General features: G+C 38.9%; 1 protein-coding gene across 1 annotated transcript in view; it reads right to left on the reverse strand.

Moving 5' to 3' along the window:
* Nucleotides 1-23,555, reverse strand: part of PDE7B (phosphodiesterase 7B) — a gene marked incomplete at its 3' end in the record, with an annotated part of 163,219 nt that overhangs the window by 16,619 nt on the left and 123,045 nt on the right. Inside the window, exon 4 of the mRNA XM_030490277.1 lies at nucleotides 11,333-11,416. Coding sequence (XP_030346137.1) covers nucleotides 11,333-11,416 — 84 coding nt within the window. The remainder of the gene's footprint in view (nucleotides 1-11,332; nucleotides 11,417-23,555) is intronic.

A 23,555-nucleotide genomic window follows, 5' to 3' on the forward strand; every position in this document is an offset into this window, starting at 1 on the left:
ATACCCACAGACTTAAGATGACTCTTTATATTCCGCTATTCCCTTTTATGAAAAAATGCTGAGCCTTTGTTCTGCTGTGAAATCAGGCTTGACTTTGTATGCTGGTTTTATGAGTATTATTATTCTGAGAGATTTTTCAGAGAAGTCATTAAGAGTTTTTTTGGACCATAGATGGTTCAGTATTTGACTTCTCCAACAGCAGATGTGAGCACCTTCTGCAGCAAATCTCTTCCTTAGGTAACCCAACAGCTACTGAGCAACACGAAGTCAGTAACAACAAAATAAATACACATTTACATACCGAGTGTCAGCAATTAATATATTTTCTTACGCCTGCAAGTCTCACACCTCTCGTGGGCAGCCCAAAGACGCCACTGAGTTTTAATAATACAAAAGCACGAAATAATTTTATTGCAACTTGACAAGCCATGTGTTTTCAAGAATGCGAACAGTAACAATGTCACTACTGTACCAGCCTGAAGGTTAAAAGTTTCATTTATGATGTGCCAGCACCTGCCTTAATTCTCTCACACATTTTAAAAGCTGGAACAATTTCATGGCCCATTGAAGGAGTGACTAACATAGGTGCTAACAGTTACCCAGTGACAGCAGCATGTGGAGGAACCGGTAGGCTTGTTTTCACATTTCTTTGCATTTTTATATAGTGCCGCTAAGAAATGGCTAGCATTCAGCTTAATTCCTGGTTAACAAAACACTCTTAAAATGAATTAACTTTTTAAACTTGTGTCAGCTGTTTCTTGACTTTCCAACTTTCCTAATTCCATCTTTGCCCCCAAACTGTCACTGCTTTCAGGTAACAGGTTTAAATTTTAAAGTACGGAAAACTTCCCTTTTGTACGTTGGAAATGAATAGTTGCTCCAACTGATTTTTATCTAAGTTAATATTTGGGGTTTTTTCAGTTAAAGCCAGAGGACTGAAATTACCACCTACACTCCCCTAAACTCTCTTTAGAACTCACATGCAGAGTTGCTGTGGGGTGATCTGAAGGTGAAGGTTTGGCCCAGGGCCCAACAAGTACCCGATTATGAAGTGGTCATTTTATCCTTTCGGTTACTAGATCACTTCAGTAGCACAAATGCTTACCAAACCACGAACACATCAGGTTGAAATAAATAATTTCTTATTGTGAAACATATTTTCTGAATTGAACCATCAAACTTGTTGCCACTGCTTTGTCACAGTGCTCCATAAGGTTGTCATGGATCTCAAATTTAATCATTGGCAGACATCACATCTGAAACATGACTTGCTGCTTCAGCTGAGTACTGTATTACAATATATAATGCAAAACCGATTACTCACAATAATCTATTGTCCTCTATTTTCATTCATAAGGGAAGAAGTTCATAAGACTGATAAAGAATGACAGGAGACATATTTTCCATATTGGGCTCCTGATAGAACAGCCTGAATCCTGCACTGCAGACTATCCACATGCAAACTCTGGATGTTGACTTAAAGGGTATCATGTTAAAATTGCATCCTTTGGGTCATTTCAGTAATAATTGATTTGTCTATGAATCATAGGATTTGTCAGATGATTGCTATGACTCATAACAGATTATTACATCCACAATAATGAACCTTATTACGATGGTGTCTTGCATAAAAGTGGACTAAGATTCTGCCCCTCTCTGAGCACAACACACCCCAAACTATTATAATCTCATCAGCATTTTCTCTTTCCCCTCCCAAGATCAGTGTTAAACACAAAAGAAAAGCATGGCCATATGAAGTTGAGAGAAAAAGGACGGTTAAAAAGAAGAACAAAGGGTGAAACAGCTGAGAATGAATGCTCAAATTCTGTCCTTAGCTCAACAGTCGCACCTGAATCTCCCAGCAGCCAAGAGCCATTCCTAGCACGTGATCCACCAGCTGACACAAAATCAAGATGCATTTTTAAGATGAAATTAAGGGTTTATGTGAATGACTTATAGTAATACGCTGAACATACCACTTCCTTACTGACAACTGTAAATTTCAACTTCAATTGTAAATATAAAACTTCAGTGACAACACCTGATGTAAGTCCTACAGTGACTTTGAAACATAAATAGTTATTGATTGCTACTTCTCATTAGGTTAAATTGTATTACAAGTAAATGAATAAAAATATCATTGCAGATATCACAGAATTTCAGCTATGGAACTATGGGTACTAAAACTTATGCTGTATTATCCTAGTTAAAGAACACAAGCTGCAAGGCTCGCATGGGAAGGATTTAGTAATTATGTTCAATTTTGAAATGAACACGAAAGACAAACAAAAATGTCTTTTGCTTATACCCATAAAACTTCCCTTGAGAACTGTGTTTATCTTTAATCATTGTGGCAACTTCTGAATTTTTTGTTAACCTAAAAAAAGCATCATCTGTATCTCTTCAAAGATGCCCATTCTGATATCCTGTGGAGTTACTGCCTAGCACAGCGGTTGGAGAAACCCTTCTTTGTATACTGAACAAATTTATTGTATGAATTACATACACATATTGTATGAATTAAATACACATTTACAGAAGCATTTGTGTAAGCATTCCTCACAAAGCTTAACTTCTACCTCCAAACACACAAGGCAGCCTGAGCTCACAGCGTATCTCCTGGTGTGTTTTAGCAGGCAGCAAAAGTGATTGCATTTTTCTTTAGGTAATTTGATAGCAACATCACATATACACACTATATCAGGCCATGGATGATGTCTGGATACGGCACAGGGCCCTCAAGAGGTTAATAAGCTACAGGAATCAATGGTTGCCTTCTCTCACCTAACAAAGTTCCTCCAGTTACACAGATCTGCTCGCCTTAGCATGATCTACGGCACACTATACCCCGAGATCTGTTATTTCAGGGAAATAAATAGGTTTCCTGCACTAGGAACTGCTACCAGGTTTTTTTCAGATTTCTTTTACAGAGCTGCACTAGTGCATGCCCACAGGCAGTATGAATATAAAAATGACGGAGGTTATGTTAACAATGGTTGAGTTAACATCCAGAAACGATCACATAAATCAAATTTTGACAAGGATGTACTTAACGCTGCACCAGACATTCATTACATTGTTATTGTTCTTTCAAAGTAAACAAACTTGGTTATGCATTCAAATAAGGCTTTGAGTTTTCCTTCACAGTATCGCCTTTTTTCATTTTATTGCACATCAGAGTACAATAAAAACAGGTCACCCAGCAGCTGAGTGGATAACAACAGGTTTATTAATTTTCAAGAGCCAACCAATTCAGAAGCAGAAAATGTTTTTTCCTCTTCTTTCCAAAAGGATGAAGAATAAATCAGGTCCTCGAGCACCTGCCTTTGTCTCATATGGTTTATAACACTATTTTCCCTATTCCAAGGATGCCAAGACATTCTGTATTCAGCTGCTGCTCTACAACTGTATGCCTGAACAGTCAGGTTGGATTGGTAGAAAAGCGCTGGAATATCTGGAAGATAAGGTGAGAGGACCAGTCCTGCAATCTACTGTCCAGACAGTTTGCAAAAAGCAAGGACTGCGCAAAACAATTTGTCTCAGGTCCTATACGTTACAGAGATAATTTCCTGCACTGGTTCCTGCCCTGACAGCTGATTAGAATGCTTTTATTTGAAAACCCAAGAGGTATGTAAGTGACTTACAAGGAATAACTGGTGTTTGTCCATTTTTTGGTTGTCAATCATGCCAGGCACTTAGATCACCTTTACTGAAGTCCTGTTTGGCATACTCATCACATAACTTGGTTGCTAAACTTTTATTGTAAAGAAGAGTGCATAGCACTGATAGTAGAAGAAAACTTCTATGTCTTCTTAGGATCTTCTTACAATATGGATTTGTCATATTATCCAAAAGACAACAGCAGCATGAGTAGGGATAACTGAACTTAGTATTTCAAATTTGAATTTTGGAGAAGAGGCTAGTAAACCAGAAGAACAGATAACCACTTCTCTCTGCACTGTCTAGGCTTTCCTGTTACCTTGTACCTTGCAGTACAAAAACCTTTTGGAAAGGCAACATTGCAGTTTTGAAGCAAGGCCTGAGAAAAAGCACAAAGCAGCAGAAACCTATGTAAAAGTATTGTCGCTTGAAGGCTTTCAGTCTACTTAAACCACAACACTAGTGTAGAAGGACCAAGAAACTCAGATGAATATCCCAGTTGTACTTCTTAATCATCTGTGGCTGCTGTGAGAAACTGCATACAAGTTTGATCAAAAAATAGTAAGATTGTGTTACTTTTATCATATGACATACACTGGTCACCACAACTAAGACGACGAGATAAACACCTTGCACTATATCATATCTACAGATAAACAACTGTTGTACTGAAATCTTGCAGATGTAGAAATCCTCATAAGACTTCCTCAAACTATATGTGAATCCAAAAAATTGTGTTACAAACATTTTGTTTTTACTTGCTTCTCTAGTGTCTAAACATGATTTGTTCCTTGACTTCTGATAAAATCCAATGTTGGAGATCAACTGCTTTCTGTTAGCTCTATTGCTCATATGGGTTGCAACTGTATTGTTTCTCTTTAAATGGGTAATCACATTTTTTCAATTAAGACAAGGCTGTGAGAGAGGGCTACTCTGAACACATCAGAGAAAAGCAGAAAATCAGAAGTAAAACAAAAGATCTTTAAAATTTTCCATTTCGAGTCAAGAGTCTATTCTTCAACCACCTGCACAAGTGCACAAAAATAAATGCAGAGCTCTGTTTACAGAAGAGGTGCTCATGTGCTTCTTTGGCTAATGTAGTTAATGAAATGTGAGAGGTTCTGGGACACCAGCTTTCTAGGTCACCTTGCTGTGGGGTTTCCTCTTCTCTGAATATCACTTGAAGTGATGGTGCTTGTAACAGCTCAGTTTCCGAATCATAAAGTTCCTGCACAATTGTTGGCATCTTGAAAAACACCAGTTACATAGTTTCCCCCCCAATCCCAATATATATTCCTTTAGATACTGTTTGAAAGAGACTACAGAATTTAAGAATCATGCAGATTATCCCACTTATATACTGAATTATCCCATTACATGAACTTCTGGAGAAACTAGGGTTTCAACAACCAGTTAGATAACAGAGTATTAGCCTTAGTAACAGGAAGAGGAATAGATTAAATTAAAATTTAAGATTAATTTAGATGTGTTTCTCTTCACGATCTGCAGCCTTTATTGGGGTCATCAATCATCTTTATGCAAACACACATCCTGGCCTCTTTTATTAAGCCTCCTACAAGTTCTTAGGAAACGGCATGTTGTATTCCATTTTGCCACATAGTCGTCATAATTTCAATATGAACCTTCACTTTGCCACTTCAATCTTCATACAGTAGCACAGCCAGGACCTTTTTTTCCTAAAACTGCAAATGTTCTACAGCTGATTATAGTTTCTCCAACAGGAAATAGTACATCCCCTCCTCCTTTACTCCCCTTGAGAAAAAGCAACATAACCTGTAATAACAGCAAACCAAACTTTCATTTATCATCTTAATGATCCTTGTTCTTTCTTTTCCTCTGGTCATTTGGAAAGTATCCTCAGTGTTATCTCCAGTACACCCTTTCCCTTTTCTAATCAGGGAAAAGAAGGTGGGGTGGCAGAATGGGTCACGCATCATTTGGAAACTTTTAAAAGGACATTCTCAGTTGAACTGAATCCCAAATCTGTATTGAAAAAATAAGTTATAAACCTGTGTAATCAGGTCAGTTATTACAGTGTGTAGTCTTCAAACACTAAGACTTTGTCTGTGAACCACATCTAGTTTTTTGTTTGCTCTCGTGAGTTCTCCTGAAGCATTCATAACCCAAACTGCTGCATTTTCTTAGCATATGAGGGCACACGCATCTATCAGTTTTATATTCTGGCTTTCATTTTCTACAAATGTAGTGTAAAAGTTAAGCAAGGAGCATGAATGGCACGAAATAGAATATACTTTTCAATCTACCTGGTTATTAAATTTTGCAGTTAACAACTCTTAACAATGCAAACAACACCCCAAACAACAAAAAAATCTCTGTTACTTGATGAAAATGGGGGACCAGACTTCCATCACAGGAAGAATTTCTGAATATAGTGTTGCTAGAAAACAGAACAATCTTTGTGCTGAAACAGTATTAAGAGAATCCCAATTCCTCTTCCTTGAATAGGTAATTGAAAGCAAGGCCCATAGGCTGACTTCAGTTCTGGAAATGTTCTTCCCATTCAAAGCAGACACAAGCTAACCAGATTAAGAAACCCGTGTGTCTTCAGGATGTTGATGAATATGTTTTGGACATGCTTATCCTTGAGGAACTAAGGGAGGTATTATGTAGAAATGATGCAGACCTCGTAAGATCTCTCCCTTCCTAATTTAATAACCATCTGGAACTTTGGACTCATCTCCACAGGCTGTCTTGGGATCCAAGTAATCCAATCAGCCCTTGAAACCTCCTCACAAGACTTTCAGTGTCCTAATTTAACCTGGGTCAGAAATATCTAAAAAGGCATCTCTCACTCCCACTTCTTTTTCTAGCCAAAGGCAACAAAACAAGACAGTTAACCAAACTCTTTTTAACCTCACTCATTTGGGTTCAGGTTACTTGATGGTTCAGTTTGGGGTTGGTGGCTGTGGTTAAGTTTTATTTTCCCTGGAGATGGGCCCTACCTGAAAGCCCTGGAGTGTTCAAAATCCAAAACCAAAAATGAATGTAAATTTTGCAAATGGACCCTTCTGTAGACAGGCAGAAACCACAGATTCAAATGTCCACAGACTTTGGTTCTTTGAGATGGAGACTTTTTCGTGAGTTCATATCTTCCCTTACTAACCTTGACAGCACTTTTCATTTCTGTAGTACCTAATCCATCACATGCCTGCTAAGCATCATTTTATTTGCAAGCAAACTGTAAACCAGACTATTTTGCTTGATTCAAATCAGACAGCAAATCAAGGACAGAGACTGAATGGCACCTAATATCATTTTTATCACCATCTGGTACTAAATGTATATCATCTATACTAACTTAATTTACTAATCTTAGCTTAAAGCAGGTGCTGTTGTTTTGGACTCAATTTCTGCCTGCATAACAATACCAAGATCCTATGTAATATACAGATTGCCTTTGGAGTGTCTACAGACATGTTTTGACCTTTTAGATATTTCCAGATCCCACTCTATGTTCCTGTTGTGGAAGGTGTAAGGAAACATAAATCTCTTTGGGTAACCCCGTTTTGGTAGAAAGATTCCATTTTGCAGGTCACACACTACATCCTTTCCCTTTCCTTGTTATCTCTCCTGCATCAGTATATAGAGAAGTGAATTCTATCAGATACTGGTATAATGTGGATGGCTTACTAAAAACAAGTGGGTACAAGATAATGAAAGCAATAGTATGACTAATACTGTGACAAAAACAAAGTGCCCCTACTGAGGGATTTTTCCAGAAAGTTAAAAATGCAAGCAAAAAGATTTTAATTATATTACTCTATGGCAGAAAAATACAGTCAATTAGAGGCTAATAATTTTGTCATTTGCATGCAAAAATTCAATCCAGAGAAAAGCTTAGTATAAACAAGATGGGAACTGGAGAATCACTGTTGAAGTCTTAAGAATCATCTTGTCTTCTGAGTTAAAGCTTGACAAGCAAATTTGTAAATAAAAAATTACTCATCTCAGATGTAAATTATGTTATTTTGTTGCCCTACTTAATTTCACCTGGCAATGAAACAAAGTATCTAACATAATTGGAGCAGGGTGAGGTCTTTTTGGTTACAGCTGTATGCTCACCTACAATTCTAGATTTATCACAAGGAATTCCCTCAAACTTTTGGTTGATGCAATGAAGAAACGTACCATAACAGTCACCAGCAGAACTCATCATGAGATAATGAAATCTATTTTAATAAATGCGTATTAGTCACTGGTGGGATCTGGTTCAATGACTCACTGAGCAACTCTGTCAATCAGAGAACTAAATTACTGCTGCCTACGGTCCTTTATTTCTCAAACCCAAACTATGCTTTGCTAAAAGGAAAACTGGATCAAGTTAATTTTCACTGCAGAAGTGTCTCAAATGCTTAATTATTACCCTGCAAATATTCAGTGTAAATCCTTTTCTATCCTGTGAACACAAAAAGGCTCATTTAATTCACAGAAATGCAGAAGTGCCAACAAACTGCCACCATTAATTTCAACCTGCTTTGGGTACAGTTACAAGCTACTGAGTTCAGAGTCAAACTTTCCTAAAATTTGTGACGTTTGGTCTAGAATCAATCTTGCATCATTTATAGATTGTACTGAGCAACCTGATGGCACCTAACGCTTGCCTATTCCATCCCATTACTCCTTGCGGAAAGTAAGTTCCTAACACTAAGCCTTCTTTTCTTCTGCTGCTCCCATTTTGAGGAATGTGTTATTTGTATGAAGAGAAAACCCTCTCCCTATTTTCCTAGAAACATACAGGGCTGTGCAAAACTTGTATCTTCTAGTTTAGCAGTTTGTAAAGTCTGAATATTTGTCTATAAGCACCCTAGTGAACATGGAGCCTCAAGTCTGCCATGTCCAGCCTCTTGTTTTTTCTTTCCTGGGGTGTATCTGTGGCCATCAGGTGCAGGTGGTCCCCTGCTTACTATGACAGATGGAAAAAGAGATGGCTGGCTTGCCTCCTGCAGGTCTTCACACCAGGCTGGCTAACAAGCATCGGCTGCTGCAGCTTCCCTGGGGAGAGAAGCTTCCCCTCAAGCTTCTGGCTCAAAACCATCAACACAAATGAGTATCTGGTTGGCCATGCAGGTCTCCACAAGTTGCAGGGACTGACTCAAGAGGCTAAGGCAAATATATTCCTTGTAATGCAGAACCAAGGAGTTCTTGGTGACACAGGGATATTTTACATTCAATTTTATATTCCAGAATCATCTCTAGAGTCCCAAAACCCACCACGGCAAGTTTACAACTGGGCAGAGAAAAAAGGAAGATGCTAAAGCCTTGCATCTCCTCCAGGCAGGATCCTGTAAAATCCTCACGGCCTTGACAGTCTGGCAGTGACAAGGTGAAATAATACTCACTAACTTTCTATATATTGCAGAGAGGCACCAGAGGAATGTGTAGATGGCATCACAGACGTTAGCTCAAACAGCAAGAAGCCAACATTAATCCAGTTGGCTTTGATTAGAGCTACAGAAGATCCCACTTTCAGAGTGCAGGAAGTTTTCCTATCCAAAAAGACTTAACGGTGTCTTAAGTTACACAGTGACTTTACTGCAGGACTCCAGAAAAAACAAAAGATATGGTCTACTCAGTGTTAACCCTTAATAGCCAGAGTGGGGAAAAATCCACCAGTTTGACTGAATCTGTAACCAAGTTAAAAAAGTTACACTTTTTTTACACTTTTTTTAACTGAGTTAAAAAAGTAACCTTTAGTCCGACATTAAATAGCAATGTCCTGATTGTTTTTTTAAATGTCAATTTTCAAAATGAATGTCAACTCTGTTGAAGAATGAGCTTCAGTGTTTTCCCTTACTTTAAAACAAGGGTGGTACTGTTATTTGGAATAAGGAATAATCACTATTTAAGCTCAGTTTTCCTGAATTAGTGAGAAGTGGAGTAATGTTTATGCCGCATTTCTTTATAACTTCTGAGGATATTTACCATAAAATATTCTCTGCCTCATCCCTCCCTTACTATAACAGCTTTCAATATGCAGTTGCTGCCTGTCAGCTATTGCCCCAAACAAATACAACGTGGTGCCAAAATATTACTGCAAGTATTAGGCACTTTTCAAAAAATTTGCAGTAGTGACATTTATACATGTTTTTTTAATAGGATGGCAGCACCATGGTTTTTTGCTGCTTATATGGTATGTACAACAGAAAAGAATTTGACAGATAGATAGACTTTTATATTATTTGTTCATATACATCTGTTTACTTCCTGGAAAAACACGTCTGTGTGTCTGACACACAGCATCTTCATTTACCTGTAGGTCACCGAGTGAGCCAGACCCAGTGCACCTGCAATCTACAAAATTAGTAAAGTGCCTACAAATGTCACTTCATTTTGCACTAAAAAATGAAGCCAACACCACTCCCTAGGCAGAAAGCAGTAAATACACAAAACTGTGAAAACTGGGAAATCCAAAATCACTGCTTTTCCTTACACAGAGATCACAACCAGCCATAGGGACTTCCTTCAGATTACAGAAAAGCAGTAAAAAGAAAGAATGCCAGAGGTCTCCAGGGATCCCAAGACCTCCCCTTCGTATTAGCACCTCTTTTCTCCTGATTCCCATCCAGAGCTCACCCTTTGCAGCTGGGCTCTTTCCCCCCTCCCTGCCACCTACCTCCTTTCTCCTTCCTCAGGCACTCAGGCAAGTTACAAGCAGTTACAAACGGGAGACGTAAAACTTTGCCTTGACAATTGCTTATTAATGAAAAGCACAATCACTAGAAGCTTAAAAGTGTCATCACTAAACAAACTGTTGGACCTTCAGTCTGTTTTGATGAAGACAGTGAATAAATTTTGTTTCAAAGGTTACATGGAGTAGTTTGTGCAGTACACAAGGACGCACTGAGAGCTCTCTGTGTCTGAACATTGCAGTTAACACAGCATCCAGATTGAATGCTACAGGGCCCAAGTCTAAGTGTTCTCTGGTTTTTATTTTATTTTATTTTATTTTATTTTATTTTATTTTATTTTATTTTTTACACACTGGCTAATGGCTCTGCATCAGTATAAAAAAATCTATCAGGTGAAAAAAACCCCAACAACAGGATCCCGATTCTTTTTTTTCCTTTTAGATTTGCCCTCCTTTATTTACAACAGTGGCAAAATAACTTCAATCAAAATGAGGTTAAGATTATTTTTAACAGATGTTCACTGCTGGCCTGACCCAAAATCCATTGACGTCAATGACAAGACTCCATGGGGCTTTGGATTGGGTTCTAATTGTTGGAAAAATTAATGTTATTGTAAACCACTGGTCAGTGCTGTCACATGCTCCCCTTCTGTGCCAATTCTATATGACCGGATAACAGACTCACATAAATCTGTTCCAACTGTTGGCTTAGAGGCTAAGGGACACAGAGGTTTATCTTTTTAATTATGAAGCACCCCCTGTTCCCCCAGCAAACCCCATGGCACCACTGTATTTACTTGACAGACTCAGCATTATGGACAATATTCGTATAACCAAAACATTTCACAGTCAAACACTGAGCGGGCATAATAGAATTATTAATGCTGACTGTGTGAAGACAGCTGAACTACAGATACATATGAAACGAGATACTTTGGGTCATATACTTTCAATAGATTTATTTTATTTTTAATATAGAGACGAAGGAAGGGTTGCACTTACTGTTAAGAAGACGGAAGTCTATAAACGGGTAGGAGCCGCGGCGCTCGGAGAGAACCCCTGTCTGACCTCTCACCCGTGCATCTCCTGCAAAACACAAAAAATCCCCAGAGATGTTAGAAGGGGCAGCTGCCTTTCTCTGCTGTTTAGATCTAGATCTATTTTCTGTTCAAAGTGATTACGTTATGCTCCTCCAGTGGGAAAACTAAGGTCCAAAAAATCATCCCTGGGTAGTTGGGTAAAGCAGTACAGCTGATCCTCTTATCAGAACAAAAGCACAACTCCCCTCCCCACTTTTATCCTATTTCACAGCTTCTTGCCCAGTAAGTAGACACGCAGGAGTAGCACAGAGGTCCGTTTTTTTGCCTAGACAAGACCAGTTGGATTCTGACAGTCGTGGCACTACTCACAAAAGGCTCACTGCACAACTGACTTCCAAAGCTGTGGGGCTGGTCTCAAAATCATGAGTTGATGAAAAAAATTCTAAAAGAAAATATGAATTTTTTTTTAAGGTGGTGTTTTGTTTGTATGTGTCTGACCGTTTGTGTTTGTTTTACTTTCTGCTCTTTGAGTACTCTGGAAAACATCAGCCGTCTTAAACACCAAAGCTTCTTTATGTAACTGAGATGTTCTCAGACGTTCTCAGATAAGCATTACTCCAGTGCTTTAGGATTTATACTTATATATGATAAAAGGGCAACACAATACTAAGAAGTAATATCACCGTCTAATTCACCTTGATTACTTCCGGAATTAACATGTAATATTGATGAAATAGGCAAAACTTGTTTCAGGAGAACAATGCTACTCAGGATGAATAAGAGTTACAAAATCTCTCTCCAAGTAGGGTGGAAATAGTGGGAAGCAGATGTAATTTTTACATTTCCATAACCTTAAATATCTTGTACTATAATGTAATAGTTTCTTTATAAGCAAATAACAAAACCAAAATATTAAAAATTCTAAAATAAGATGAAGTTTGGACATTTTATAGGTCAGATTAGAGTACTCTAGTTCTTCACAATACGAATTCCTCCTCTACAGAAACATGGGCCATAGTGTTGAAAGCATATCCACTGCACTTCCTCAGACAGCTCACACTGTAGGGCTCTCAAAATTTGCAATAAATTTACGAATTATTAGTTAGCTTCAATTGTGCTTCCTCTGGGATATGAATATAGCATCTGACTAATCTAAACAAAAATAATTTAAGAATTTGGCTGCTAGTGTTAACTCTTACTGCTTGTGTTTAAAAACAAGAAAACATCTTGCAGCGCAAAAGAAGGACCTAGTTAGATGCTGTTCTTTATTTCTACATAACATTCACTTAAAATGTGCTTACAATTATGTTTAAGGGAAGAAAGCCAAGTAGAACTATTAAGTTAAACATTCGAGGTGGAGAAAAATTTCCGTGCCCTCTAGGGGTCCTTAGAGGTACAAAAGACACAGGAGCGTGCACTCCAATTAAGAATATTTCAAACACTGTCACTTTTGATTATAAATATCAATCTATTTTCTCTCATCCTTACTTTCGCTTTGTTACTTTGAACACGTGTTCCCTCTACTCTGCTCTTCCTTGCCAACCGCTCGCTCTAAGGAATCAGCCCAAAAGAACTCAAGCTGTTGTTGACCCCACTTACCCCTCCTGATAGCAGGGGCAGGAGGTGCAAACCTCTGCCTGCTCTTCAGCTGTTGCAGTTCAAAGGTATGGTAATAGCATGGGTCTACCTTCATCAGCAGCTTAAAATCATGTGCAACTTGTGGCAACAGCGGTATATACACCTATTCCCCCGCGATCCTTCTGTTAAAGGGCAGAAGGGTGGAGCAAATAGCTGAAGAGTTTGTAAAACACTGAAGTGAGATTCATCAGCACCCATGAGTCAGAGCTCATAAGGCAGCACCTGGGCTTAAAAGTATTGCTCTCTGCCACAGGTAGACCCATCAGATTGGCTGACTCGTGCAGAAAGAGTAAGAATGGCAAGCATATGGTACGCGTTATATAAACTCCAAAAAATCAGACAGGCTTGAGCCTGTCACTAATACAAGCACCAGCAAATTAAGAACGGGTGTAAATTCAAGAGCATGCTTTGATCAAGGCTTTTTTTTTTTTCTGTATGCACCAATGAATTAACAGGAAACTGCAAGTAATCCCTTGCAAGTAATCTCACTGATCAACATGTCACTCGTGACTAAATCAACAGACACTTCGAAAAAAAAGAGAAATTCAAACTTCCCAAAATCTGCCTCCCCCAACCCTCCCCCCCCCGCCCCAAGATGTAAGATACTGTAAACCCGGAAAGATTGATTTTCTTTCTGGACACGAAATAACGTATCTATCAGATGAAGAAAGGTACCGTATTACTACAGAACAACAAAATCATACAAAGTTACATATAAAGGTAATGCCCAACTCTGATCTTAATAGCATGACCTCAAATTTTGAGGAAGAGAATGCTAAAGGTAGGTAGACAACTGCAACACAGAGGAAAACACAATGTGAGCTTACCAAAAGTAGACCATGCAAGATAAAACTTGATACTTAATTACCTTGGATAAAGTAGCTAAAGGTTAGACAACAGCAAAAAAATCAATAGCGTAGTGCATTTCAATCATTGGGGCTTTGTTAAACATATAAGACAAGAGATAAGCACAAAAACCGAGGTGAGAAAATACTGTAAGTAAGAAGATAACATGGTACACTGAAAGGAAACTTTGCTTGGTAACGGTTACCGTATGATCTTTAGAAGACTGATATTGGGAATGGTCTTAAAATTTTTATTGATGATCTTGACACAGAATTAGGAGAGCACTAGTGAGACAAAGCTGGAGATACCAGGTATATACAGCTACAACTATTTTAAATAAAGTTCACTGCTGCTGTCCCCTTCTCTGCCTCAACTGCTCTATGGCCAGTGCAGCTATGTGCTGCTATGTGCAGCTTCCACTTTCATTTTACTGGTAGTCTAGCTTCCTTTCATGGTGCTGTTGATGTCTCCTACAGAACTAAAGACTAGCCAACTCAGACATGTATGTACCTTATTCAGGTAAAGTAATTCCAGAGAGAAAGAGAGGTATTGATGCCATTAGTCAAAGCACTTGGTATAAGTTCAGCTGAAATACTGCCTCTGAGAAGGCTGAATTCCTCCTGGAAAAAGTGAAGAGAAGGACCTCTAGGAAGATGATCAGGGCACTAAAGAGCCATTTCATAAAAAGAAAATCAACCTGGAGTAATGCCCACCATTGATAAAGAGCAGAATGGGAAAAGAACCATTTATGTGATGAGAAGAATATGATTCTGAAGGAGGAGATAAAAACAGTTGAAGCAGCTGATGGCATGGGCTTTATACACGCTGAAAAATGGCCTAAAATAGTTAAGGACTATGCATGACAACTGATAAACTTGCTACCAGTTCTATATTCTTCAAACTAAGAAAATGTGAATGAGTTTTACTAAACCAGCAAAACCAAGGACTTGATGTCATGGAAAATTACTGATGATTCTGACTGGCTATTGGTGTAATTTCACATTTTTTAAAGATAATAACATTTTGGGCTGTCTCTAGCACTATGGGAAACTATATGCACAATAAATCTGCATCCCTGCTGCCTTAGTAAAAGCCTCTAAAATCCTAATATTCAAGCATTATTAACTTTACCCTCAGGGAAGGCAAGTTTCTGATGAGTCAAAGATGTTATCAAGTAGCTCTACCTCATGAATCTGTTATTTCAAAATCCTTCGCCAGGTGCCACCTAGTCTCTTTCTACATCATTAGAAAAAGATTAGTTAGGAAGTAGTGGTGGGCTAAATCAACCACGCCTGCACTCCATGTTTTCTTGGCTTTTCTTTGGAGAACATTTATATTCTTCCCTATTACTTTCAATTACCTCTAAGTACAGTCAACAGAGATACTAAATATAGGGATCACAGCAGATGTACACCATACCGCATGACTTTTAATTTCTGAGAGGCAAGGGCCGTTCATGGCAACACACCAGACTTTCTTTTTCGGTTTGACAGAGGACTTTGAGGGCAACTTTGATCAGCCCATCGACCTTTACATCTCCTCGCTCTCCACCTTAAAATTAAGCTGAACAATTGTTCTGACAATTTAGGCAATTAGCAGTTTTAGATAAAGAATCCTTTTTGGAGTGAAAGGAAGGATTCTGTGGAAACAAGGCAGGAAATTTTGACAGCTCATTGTGTTCCCAAGTGAAACAAGCAGGGTGAAGGGAAATGGCAAGGGTAGGTTCTCCTTTGCTTCTTTGGGCTGAAGATGCAAGGCTGGAACATTTGCAGCCACAAGCACGAAAGGCTGCACCCTTGCCAGAGCCAACTTGCCATGAGAGCTTCCAGGAGGGATGCATCCCAGGGGCCACCAAGCTCTTGATTTTTATTTTGTCCTTGTTAAAACAGACAAAGATCCCAAACCCAACAAACCAAAGCAACCTACATTAGGTAACAGGAGCCTGTGGGGCGCAAGCTGTGACTGACATCCATGACAGCTTATACACAGGAAACTTGGATATAAGGCAAGAACCATGGTACTACTGTGGCCATAGCCACAGCATGATTTCAAGATGGGCAGAAGGGTTAAGAAAAAAATAACGCTGCTCTTAGCTGCCTGTCACGTCTGGAGGAAAGAGCCATTTGCACGGAGGAAAACAACTTCTCCAAGACTTGTGGGATTCAATTTCACTGAGCAAGCACAACAAATTAGGAGAGAAAACAGGGCCATAGCTGTGACAAAACAACAGAGCAGCTTCATGCAGCAGAAGTTACAACCAGCCACCAAATTACTGATTTTATTTAGTACACAGCTCCATGTGGTAAGTCAGTAATACCACAGCAAACTTACAAGACATTACAAGTATTTATTCTGCTCAAACTTTTCTACAATTTTCATCCAAATAATTCTTAAGCTGACTGGTTTAGGACACATACTGCAGTGGCTGAGTACTTCCCATGGAAAACTGAGTTGCGGTAGTAAGGCCTCTCATGGACTCTATGGAGCCCCTGGCTCCTTCACTATTTCAGTTATGAAAAGGCTTGGGATTTCTGAGATGAAGGAAGATGAGTTACTGATGTTTTAAGCATGATTCCGATTTTGGTAGAAAGCTTTCAAAAAGAGGGAAGTGTTGGTGTGTAAAAGTCAGCAAACAGATGAAAAGTTAGGTTAAAAACAAGTAGCACAATTACTGGAATTACTTTTTATTTTAAAATGTTTGTTCATGGTGATTTGTGCTTGTTTGGATTATTTTCATTATGTTGTATTAGTGTTATAAAAGTTACTGTAAATTCTTGTCTGCAGAAAGCATTTTATGTAGATTTCCTCATGTGCATAAGATCTTCAGTAAACACTTCCCCTGAACAGATGTGGCGAGACTGATGTTAGAGGTTACAGAGAACAGGAAGACTCTCCTTTCCAGCAGGAGAAAATGAGGTAGCCACCTCACTTTGCCTATTTGTAAGCACTAAATTTTTAAGCATGTAAATATTCCCAAACATGAGGTTTTCTGTGCCATACAATGTGTGGTTCTATTATTTCTGGGAATAGTCCTAAGGAGCTATTAAGAAGTGATTTCATTCAATGTGCTTTGCAGTTTCACTCCAGAATGCTCTGCAAAGGAAGGTAACTGTTGGTACTCTCTTTTTACAAAAAGGGGATAAAATGATGGTGTACAAACCATAATTCGTTTTTGTAAGTGATTTTTACACAGAAAATCATTTAATTTCCCCTGCAGTGGTCCGACCCCATGAAAGGTGGTTTTTTTTTATTTACCATGCAATTACTTGAATTTCAGCTATTCAAAATTCCATCTCCAGATCAGCAGCAGTTGCAGATGAAACATTTCACTCATCCTCTGTTTTCTTACAAAACTGTATTTTGGAGTGAATGGTGGTTCTTAGGCTCAACATAAGCTTGCAGGACTGCCTGACTGTACCCACCAACTGTAATTTAATTCCTGCTCTCCTTTCTTTACCAACCAAAATCTGTATAACTGCTGCATATTAATATCTCAAACAATATTATCACCACTGCTTCTGCCAGTCAGTAAAACGCAAGCCAGAGAAGCTGAAAATCTGTTCATGAAACACTCCTCAATGCTAAAAGTCTCCTGGTAAGTTTTCTTTTGCACTGATGCATAGCCTATCTGGACATAAAGCTAGAGGAAGACCCTAGGATCCACAGGCATGCCTTTAACAGCTGGTCCATTCTGACAAATGATCATCTAGAGTAAAGTTAAATGAGTATTTTACAGACCCTCTTGAAATCTGTCCTTAAACAATAGCAGATCACATCAGTAACTCTGGTGCAAAGATTCTGAACTGAAACATCTTGAGGCAAAGCTATTTCAACACGCAGACTTTGGAAAAAGCGCTTTGCAAACAACTGAAATCCAAGAGGATGAGAAAACTGCCATAGAGAAACAGGTAACAGCAGTCATCAGAAATTCAGATACTGAAGCACTACGTGCACTGCCCTCTTCACAGACCTGTTTGTTCTTGCATGAGCGAATGCAGAGCCTGCAAAACTAAGTAGCTACCTCTGACTGAAAAAATGGTCAGAGTCAATTCGAATAGACCATCCTGCATGTGCCAAAGAAGGTAGCTTTCCAAAATGTCAATACCTTATATTGCACTGGAAATGCTTTCAGTTGTTTCCGAGTTTGACAATGCCTTAAGGTCAGATGTATTTCATGTACTTGTACATGTAAGTCAGTGGAGAGGAGTAGGTGCCTTCACCCAGTGACTAATCCCTGAAGGGACTGAACTGTCTTTCAGCATTGCATGTTTTTGACTTCAACTGCAGATGGAGTCTAAGACACTTCTGTTCCTAAATTAGGTGCCATCATTACGAGCACAGCCTACCCAGGGGAAAAATGCGAGACCTCACCAGTGAGGATCATATTCAGACAGCTGAGACAACATCAAACCACTTCTTTGGGCAACCTGTTCCAGTGCCTCACCACCCTCACAGTAAAGAACTTCTTCCTTATATCAAACCTGAACTTCCCCTGTTTAAGTTTAAACCCATTTCCCCTTGTCCTATCACTACAGTCCCTGATGAAGAGTCCAGTATCCTTGTAGCCCTCCTTCAGATACTGAAAGGCTGCTACCTTGAGCGTCCCACTGCTGCTATGATCGTGAATGGCAGCACTTTGGCTGACTTGACACTTATCTTACTGCTGCTGCCCAGCAGGGCTCAGGGTACCAAAAGAGGTCCCAGGGCACTTTGCTGGATCAGGAAATCAGACTTGCAGTGGACAGAATCCTCCTAGTAAACTGGCTATTACCATTTCTAGTGCTAGTGCTAAGAACTACCTGCCTGTATTTTGAAGTTTTTATACTGCATTATTGTTTGGGCTTTAGTCTTTTCCATCTCCAAATACTGATCACTGACTTTGCAGGGAAAGCCGATATTAATATATATAGGGCACTGAATTGTCTTGATAATTCTTGTCTTCCTAACTGGTTAGACAGCTTGTAAATTACTCTGCATTAGAGGATGGGAGCTACGTTAGCAGAATAAGGTTCCTGCATTGCTATCATTGCTATTGCTCTACAGCCCTGCTCGGAAGTGGCAAGACCTAGTGGTTTTCTTATGTATGAAATTGAATCTGAAATAACACTTTAAAAACTAAAGGATGCACCCTGAAATGTTAAGAGCTGTAATAAAAGCAATAACAGCTACAGCATGTTCTTAGCAACAGGTAATAGGTTGCATTACCATGGCAACTTTGAAGATAGTATCTTACTGTCATGCTACTCCCATTCCTCTCCCAAATAAATTACAGCATAAATAAACCCCATCTTATTAGTTATTTAAATAGTACTTTTTGGATTCTCGTCTTCTGCTAGACTCCAAACTATTAAAATAAGCACATATTTAATAACGAATTTCTAAGACTTGTATGCTTCCAATTCCATATACAAAGGTTTCCAAAATAGGTTTAATAAAATGAATTCCATTTTGTGTAAAAGAAAAAGCACAACGAATCTGTGATTCGTCCAAGACAAATGCCAAAATAGAGTTCAGATCTCTATGCATAGTATGTTAGGCCAAGCTACTCCTATTGCCAGTGCCAAAAAGATATGGATTTTCTTCTGTCATAATTACACCCAAACCCTAAGTTATCCAAACCATAAATTACAACTTAACTCTATTAACATTCTAGATACAGCTACTCTTTCAGAGACCCATTTGTATCTGCCTATATATTGCAACTTCTAACTGAATTCTCTCAAATTTATCTCCATCTTATTCTATTACATGGATTTCTGATTTATGCATTATCAAAGCTTTAAATGCTTCTACTGTGAGAACACAACTAGACTTGAATTCACTGGTGAGAGTTTCGCAGTTGAAGAATAGACGACTCTTCTGCAGGAAGTTGAGGTAATTGCCAAGAACTTATTCAACCAAGTCTGCTTTACTGTCTACATTCTCATTTCTCACCTTCCTATAATATTTGTTAAGCAATCTTTTTATTTAACTTTTATTTTTTTATTCTTCTATTTCCTCAAGAACCATTGTTTGTAAGTGTATGCATTTTATGAGTTGCACTGACGAGTTACCTGAGCCACAAGGTATCATTCTCATTTTTTGCTAAGGCAATCTTACGTAGACAAGCAGAAACTGGTTGATTATATAATCCACGAATAACTAATATAGCCACTAATTCAAATTTGATATATTATATATACTTAATTTATGTAAAATAACAATTGCTGTAATGACATAAATATTAATAGAAAAATGCTGACAATTCCAAAGTGGCATAGAATAACAGGAGCTTGTTTTGGGGAAATGTTCAATAATTTGAGATCAACATTTTTTATTTCTGGGAAGTAAGAGAGGGCATTCTTGGATTTAAAATACAGGATGGCAATCATAAGCCCTGAGCTCATTTCCTGGTTTCTTATGGAAAAAAATTGTTTCCTTTCCATGCCTCAGTTTTCCACTTCTGTGTTTTGTTTGTTGTGTGTAGACAGAGTTCTCTAATGCAGGGCCTCAGTAGTTAAAACAGCATTTTCTATCTGCAGTCCTGGTCATGGTTTCTACATCGCCACAATGCAAACATTAACTATCTCTGCTTTTCATACCAGCAACAGTTTAAGTTAGACAACATTCAAAGAAAATGAAGGCAGAGGGTCTTACTCATGCATTCAAACCAAAATTTGATTTCAACTCTTAACAGGACATTTAAGAAAATTTCCCTCTATTTCCATAGCTTTGCTCATGAGATTTCTACACTCTCTCGTTGCAAAGGAACTACAAAAGATACGTGTTCAAAACTGTGAGTAGTAATACAGCAACTGTCATTATAGCAACACATCGCCCACTTCTGAAATGCTTAACATCAGCCAAACGCTAAAGTCTGTCAATAGTTTTTACAGAATGGCAATTCTGCCAGTGGAGGAGCCGAGTACGAAAAGTGCAAGACCGCTGGTATTTTCTCCCTTCTCATTTTGCGCTAGAATTGCATGGCTGCCATTTGCCTCACACAAGGAGATTCATTCTCTGCTGATTCAGTCTGTCTCTCCATATCTAGCACTTCTGTCTAGAGATCATATGGTGCTCGCAAAACTCCTTAAGGTACAACAGTACAGAGTTAACTTTAGAGCTAAGTGAGACATGATAAAGTAAATGAGTCTAAATCTTGTGTGTGTTAATCACAGGACAATCCTTCCTCATCAGTTTCTGCACATTCTTCACCTCCTCTTTTCCAACTCCCCTCCACACCAGATATATACATATGTATATATTCCTAACTCGGGTGTGACCCTTCTTCGTCCTCTGCTTTTCTTTGGCTCACTAGTAATTCAGCTTCCCTTCTACTCACTGCCTTCTCCTGAGACTGGAGTACTGAGTGGCTTCGTAGCAAGAAACCCAGTAGTGTTGGCCACTTACTCCTCCTGATGGGACTGCCCTAGGGGCCTTCATGACTTGGAGTAAGCAATGAAAGGGGGAAGGAGAAGAAAGAAGTGCTGAATGTTGCCTTGGCAGGCACAAGAAAGTGCCCGTAATATCTGTCAGGAGAACACTTTACCTGCCACCTGAAGCTTTGCTCTGATGAAGAGCTTTATCTACATACGAGACTGAAGGCACAGATGTTGGAGATTAATGATCTGACTTTTGCTTGTACATTGTATCTTGCAATAAATTCCTTTTTGTATTCAAAAGCAGTGTCTGTGGCAAATAGCTGGAAACGTTCTTTCTTATTGGTTTTACAATTACTTTAGTTTCTCTGTGGAACTTACAAATACTTCCATAAATCAGTGAATTTTTGAACAATAAGTCAAGAGAACTTTGTCCAAAATAAGCACAGGTAACCTTAGCATTATTTGCTTATTCAAGATCAGTATTTCCTGAACTAGCCCATGTCTGATCACGTATATTTCTTCATTTTTCATTTAGAAAATGAAGAAATTTCATTCATATATTATGTGAATATTTCATTCATATATTCTCATTTTTCAATTGAAAATACTATTTTGATAAAAAAACCTTTTTCTTCTAAGAATGTTTTTCTGTTTAGAAAAAAAATAAAAATAGTGTATATAGGTAATATAAATATTTGGATAGGAACATTTTTCATTTTGATGCTACACACAGGAATAAAGGTGCATAAAGTGGAAGCTGAGCTTGACCGTTTTACCACTTGGAAAATATTTTTCTCTTCCTGGTTTTTTACACTATATTTTTCAAACAGTACATTGGGTCTTACAAAAAAAAAAAAAAAAGGAAAGAAAAGATGAACCATCAAATCCAGATCCCTAATCTGGCTTGACTTTAACTACTTTATACTACCTCTTGCACTTAAACAGATCACTGATCTGGACTATCTCTGCTGTGTACTATGCATTTAAAATCTAAAACTTTAGAAAAGGGTGGCATAAGAGAAAGTTCTGGATCAATCTCATGTTACTCAAACACTAGCCTCCTCTCTGTGCCCAGTTCACTGCCATGGCTCAGTTTCTTTAAATATTTACTGTCTAAAGTACAATGAAATAGCAGTTTACCTTCTTCATTCATGGCACATTCTTAAGAGAGGTAAGCATGAGATGGCTTAATGAAAAGTAATTAGCTACACATTTCTGTAGTTACAAAATAGTTGATAAACACATTTAATTAGTTGCTCGTCATTGGCAAAAACTGGCATTTCCCCAGAACATGGTTTTAGGCTTCCCCTCAGCTGAGATGGCTGAGCCCTGACCACGATGCTGAGCAGCAGCAGCCGGAGCAGCTGGCACTCGAGCTTCTTCCCCAGAAGATGTGCTGGCTTCGCTGAGCCCATCAAATGTGTAAGCTGCTGCCAGGTAGCCTCTGCCCAACTTGTTCTGGTGAATGTGGGTTTCTATCCCAGCTCCTTATTCCAGAAACTGCAAAACCTCAATAACTGAAAGGGAGAGCAACTAGCAACATATGCAGAGAGGGTTAAACGTAGCTCACTGTAACCAGAGCGCCCTTCAATGACACTAGACATCACCATCTTCTTTCCTCATCCCATAATTATGGACACTTAGTCTTGATTTCCCTTTGACACTGAAGTTACAAATAGCAGTGTCACATAAGGCACCTGCACCAAACACTACCCCTTGGGAGGAAAGGCCAGGCATAGCTGAAGGGAGGGAAACCCTGCCTTGCCCCGTAAACAGAAATGGACCATGCCTGACCTGTCACTGAAGGGGATGGACAGAGAAGGGAGAGAAAAAGTTTTACTCCTTCCTCCTACTCTCTACATCCTTCCACAAGAAGTAGGAAAAACCCCTGGACTTCAGACAGTGAACTACTTGCTGCTCAACCTTCGCGTCAATATGTGTTTGTTTAACAATCTTCTAAAACCACCATGAATGTACAGAAACATGAATTAACATTGTAAAAATCATACTACTAATTAATCTGCTAACTGGCTTAACCCAGAAGTCTCCACTTATGAACCACTTCTCTGGAGCTACACCTACAAGCCAGGTCTGCAACTTGGACCCACCACTGGCATAAACCTTACCAGAGCTTTATCTATTGTATCAGTGCCAAGAACGCTGCTGGGGAGCATGTGCAGGCACCCCATGGCCAAGGGAGCCAGAGAAGCAGCTTCCCAGGGATGCTGCCGGTCCAGAGCATGCTGGCATCATACCCATCGTACCCCTTCTAGAGGCCAAGATACCCCATCAGAACTTCTATCTAATGTCTTCCAACTACTTTGTCATTTAAGAAGCGTC

This window comes from Strigops habroptila, chromosome 6 (genome assembly GCF_004027225.2).
Source record: "Strigops habroptila isolate Jane chromosome 6, bStrHab1.2.pri, whole genome shotgun sequence".
NCBI classification, from domain to species: Eukaryota; Metazoa; Chordata; class Aves; order Psittaciformes; family Psittacidae; genus Strigops; species Strigops habroptila.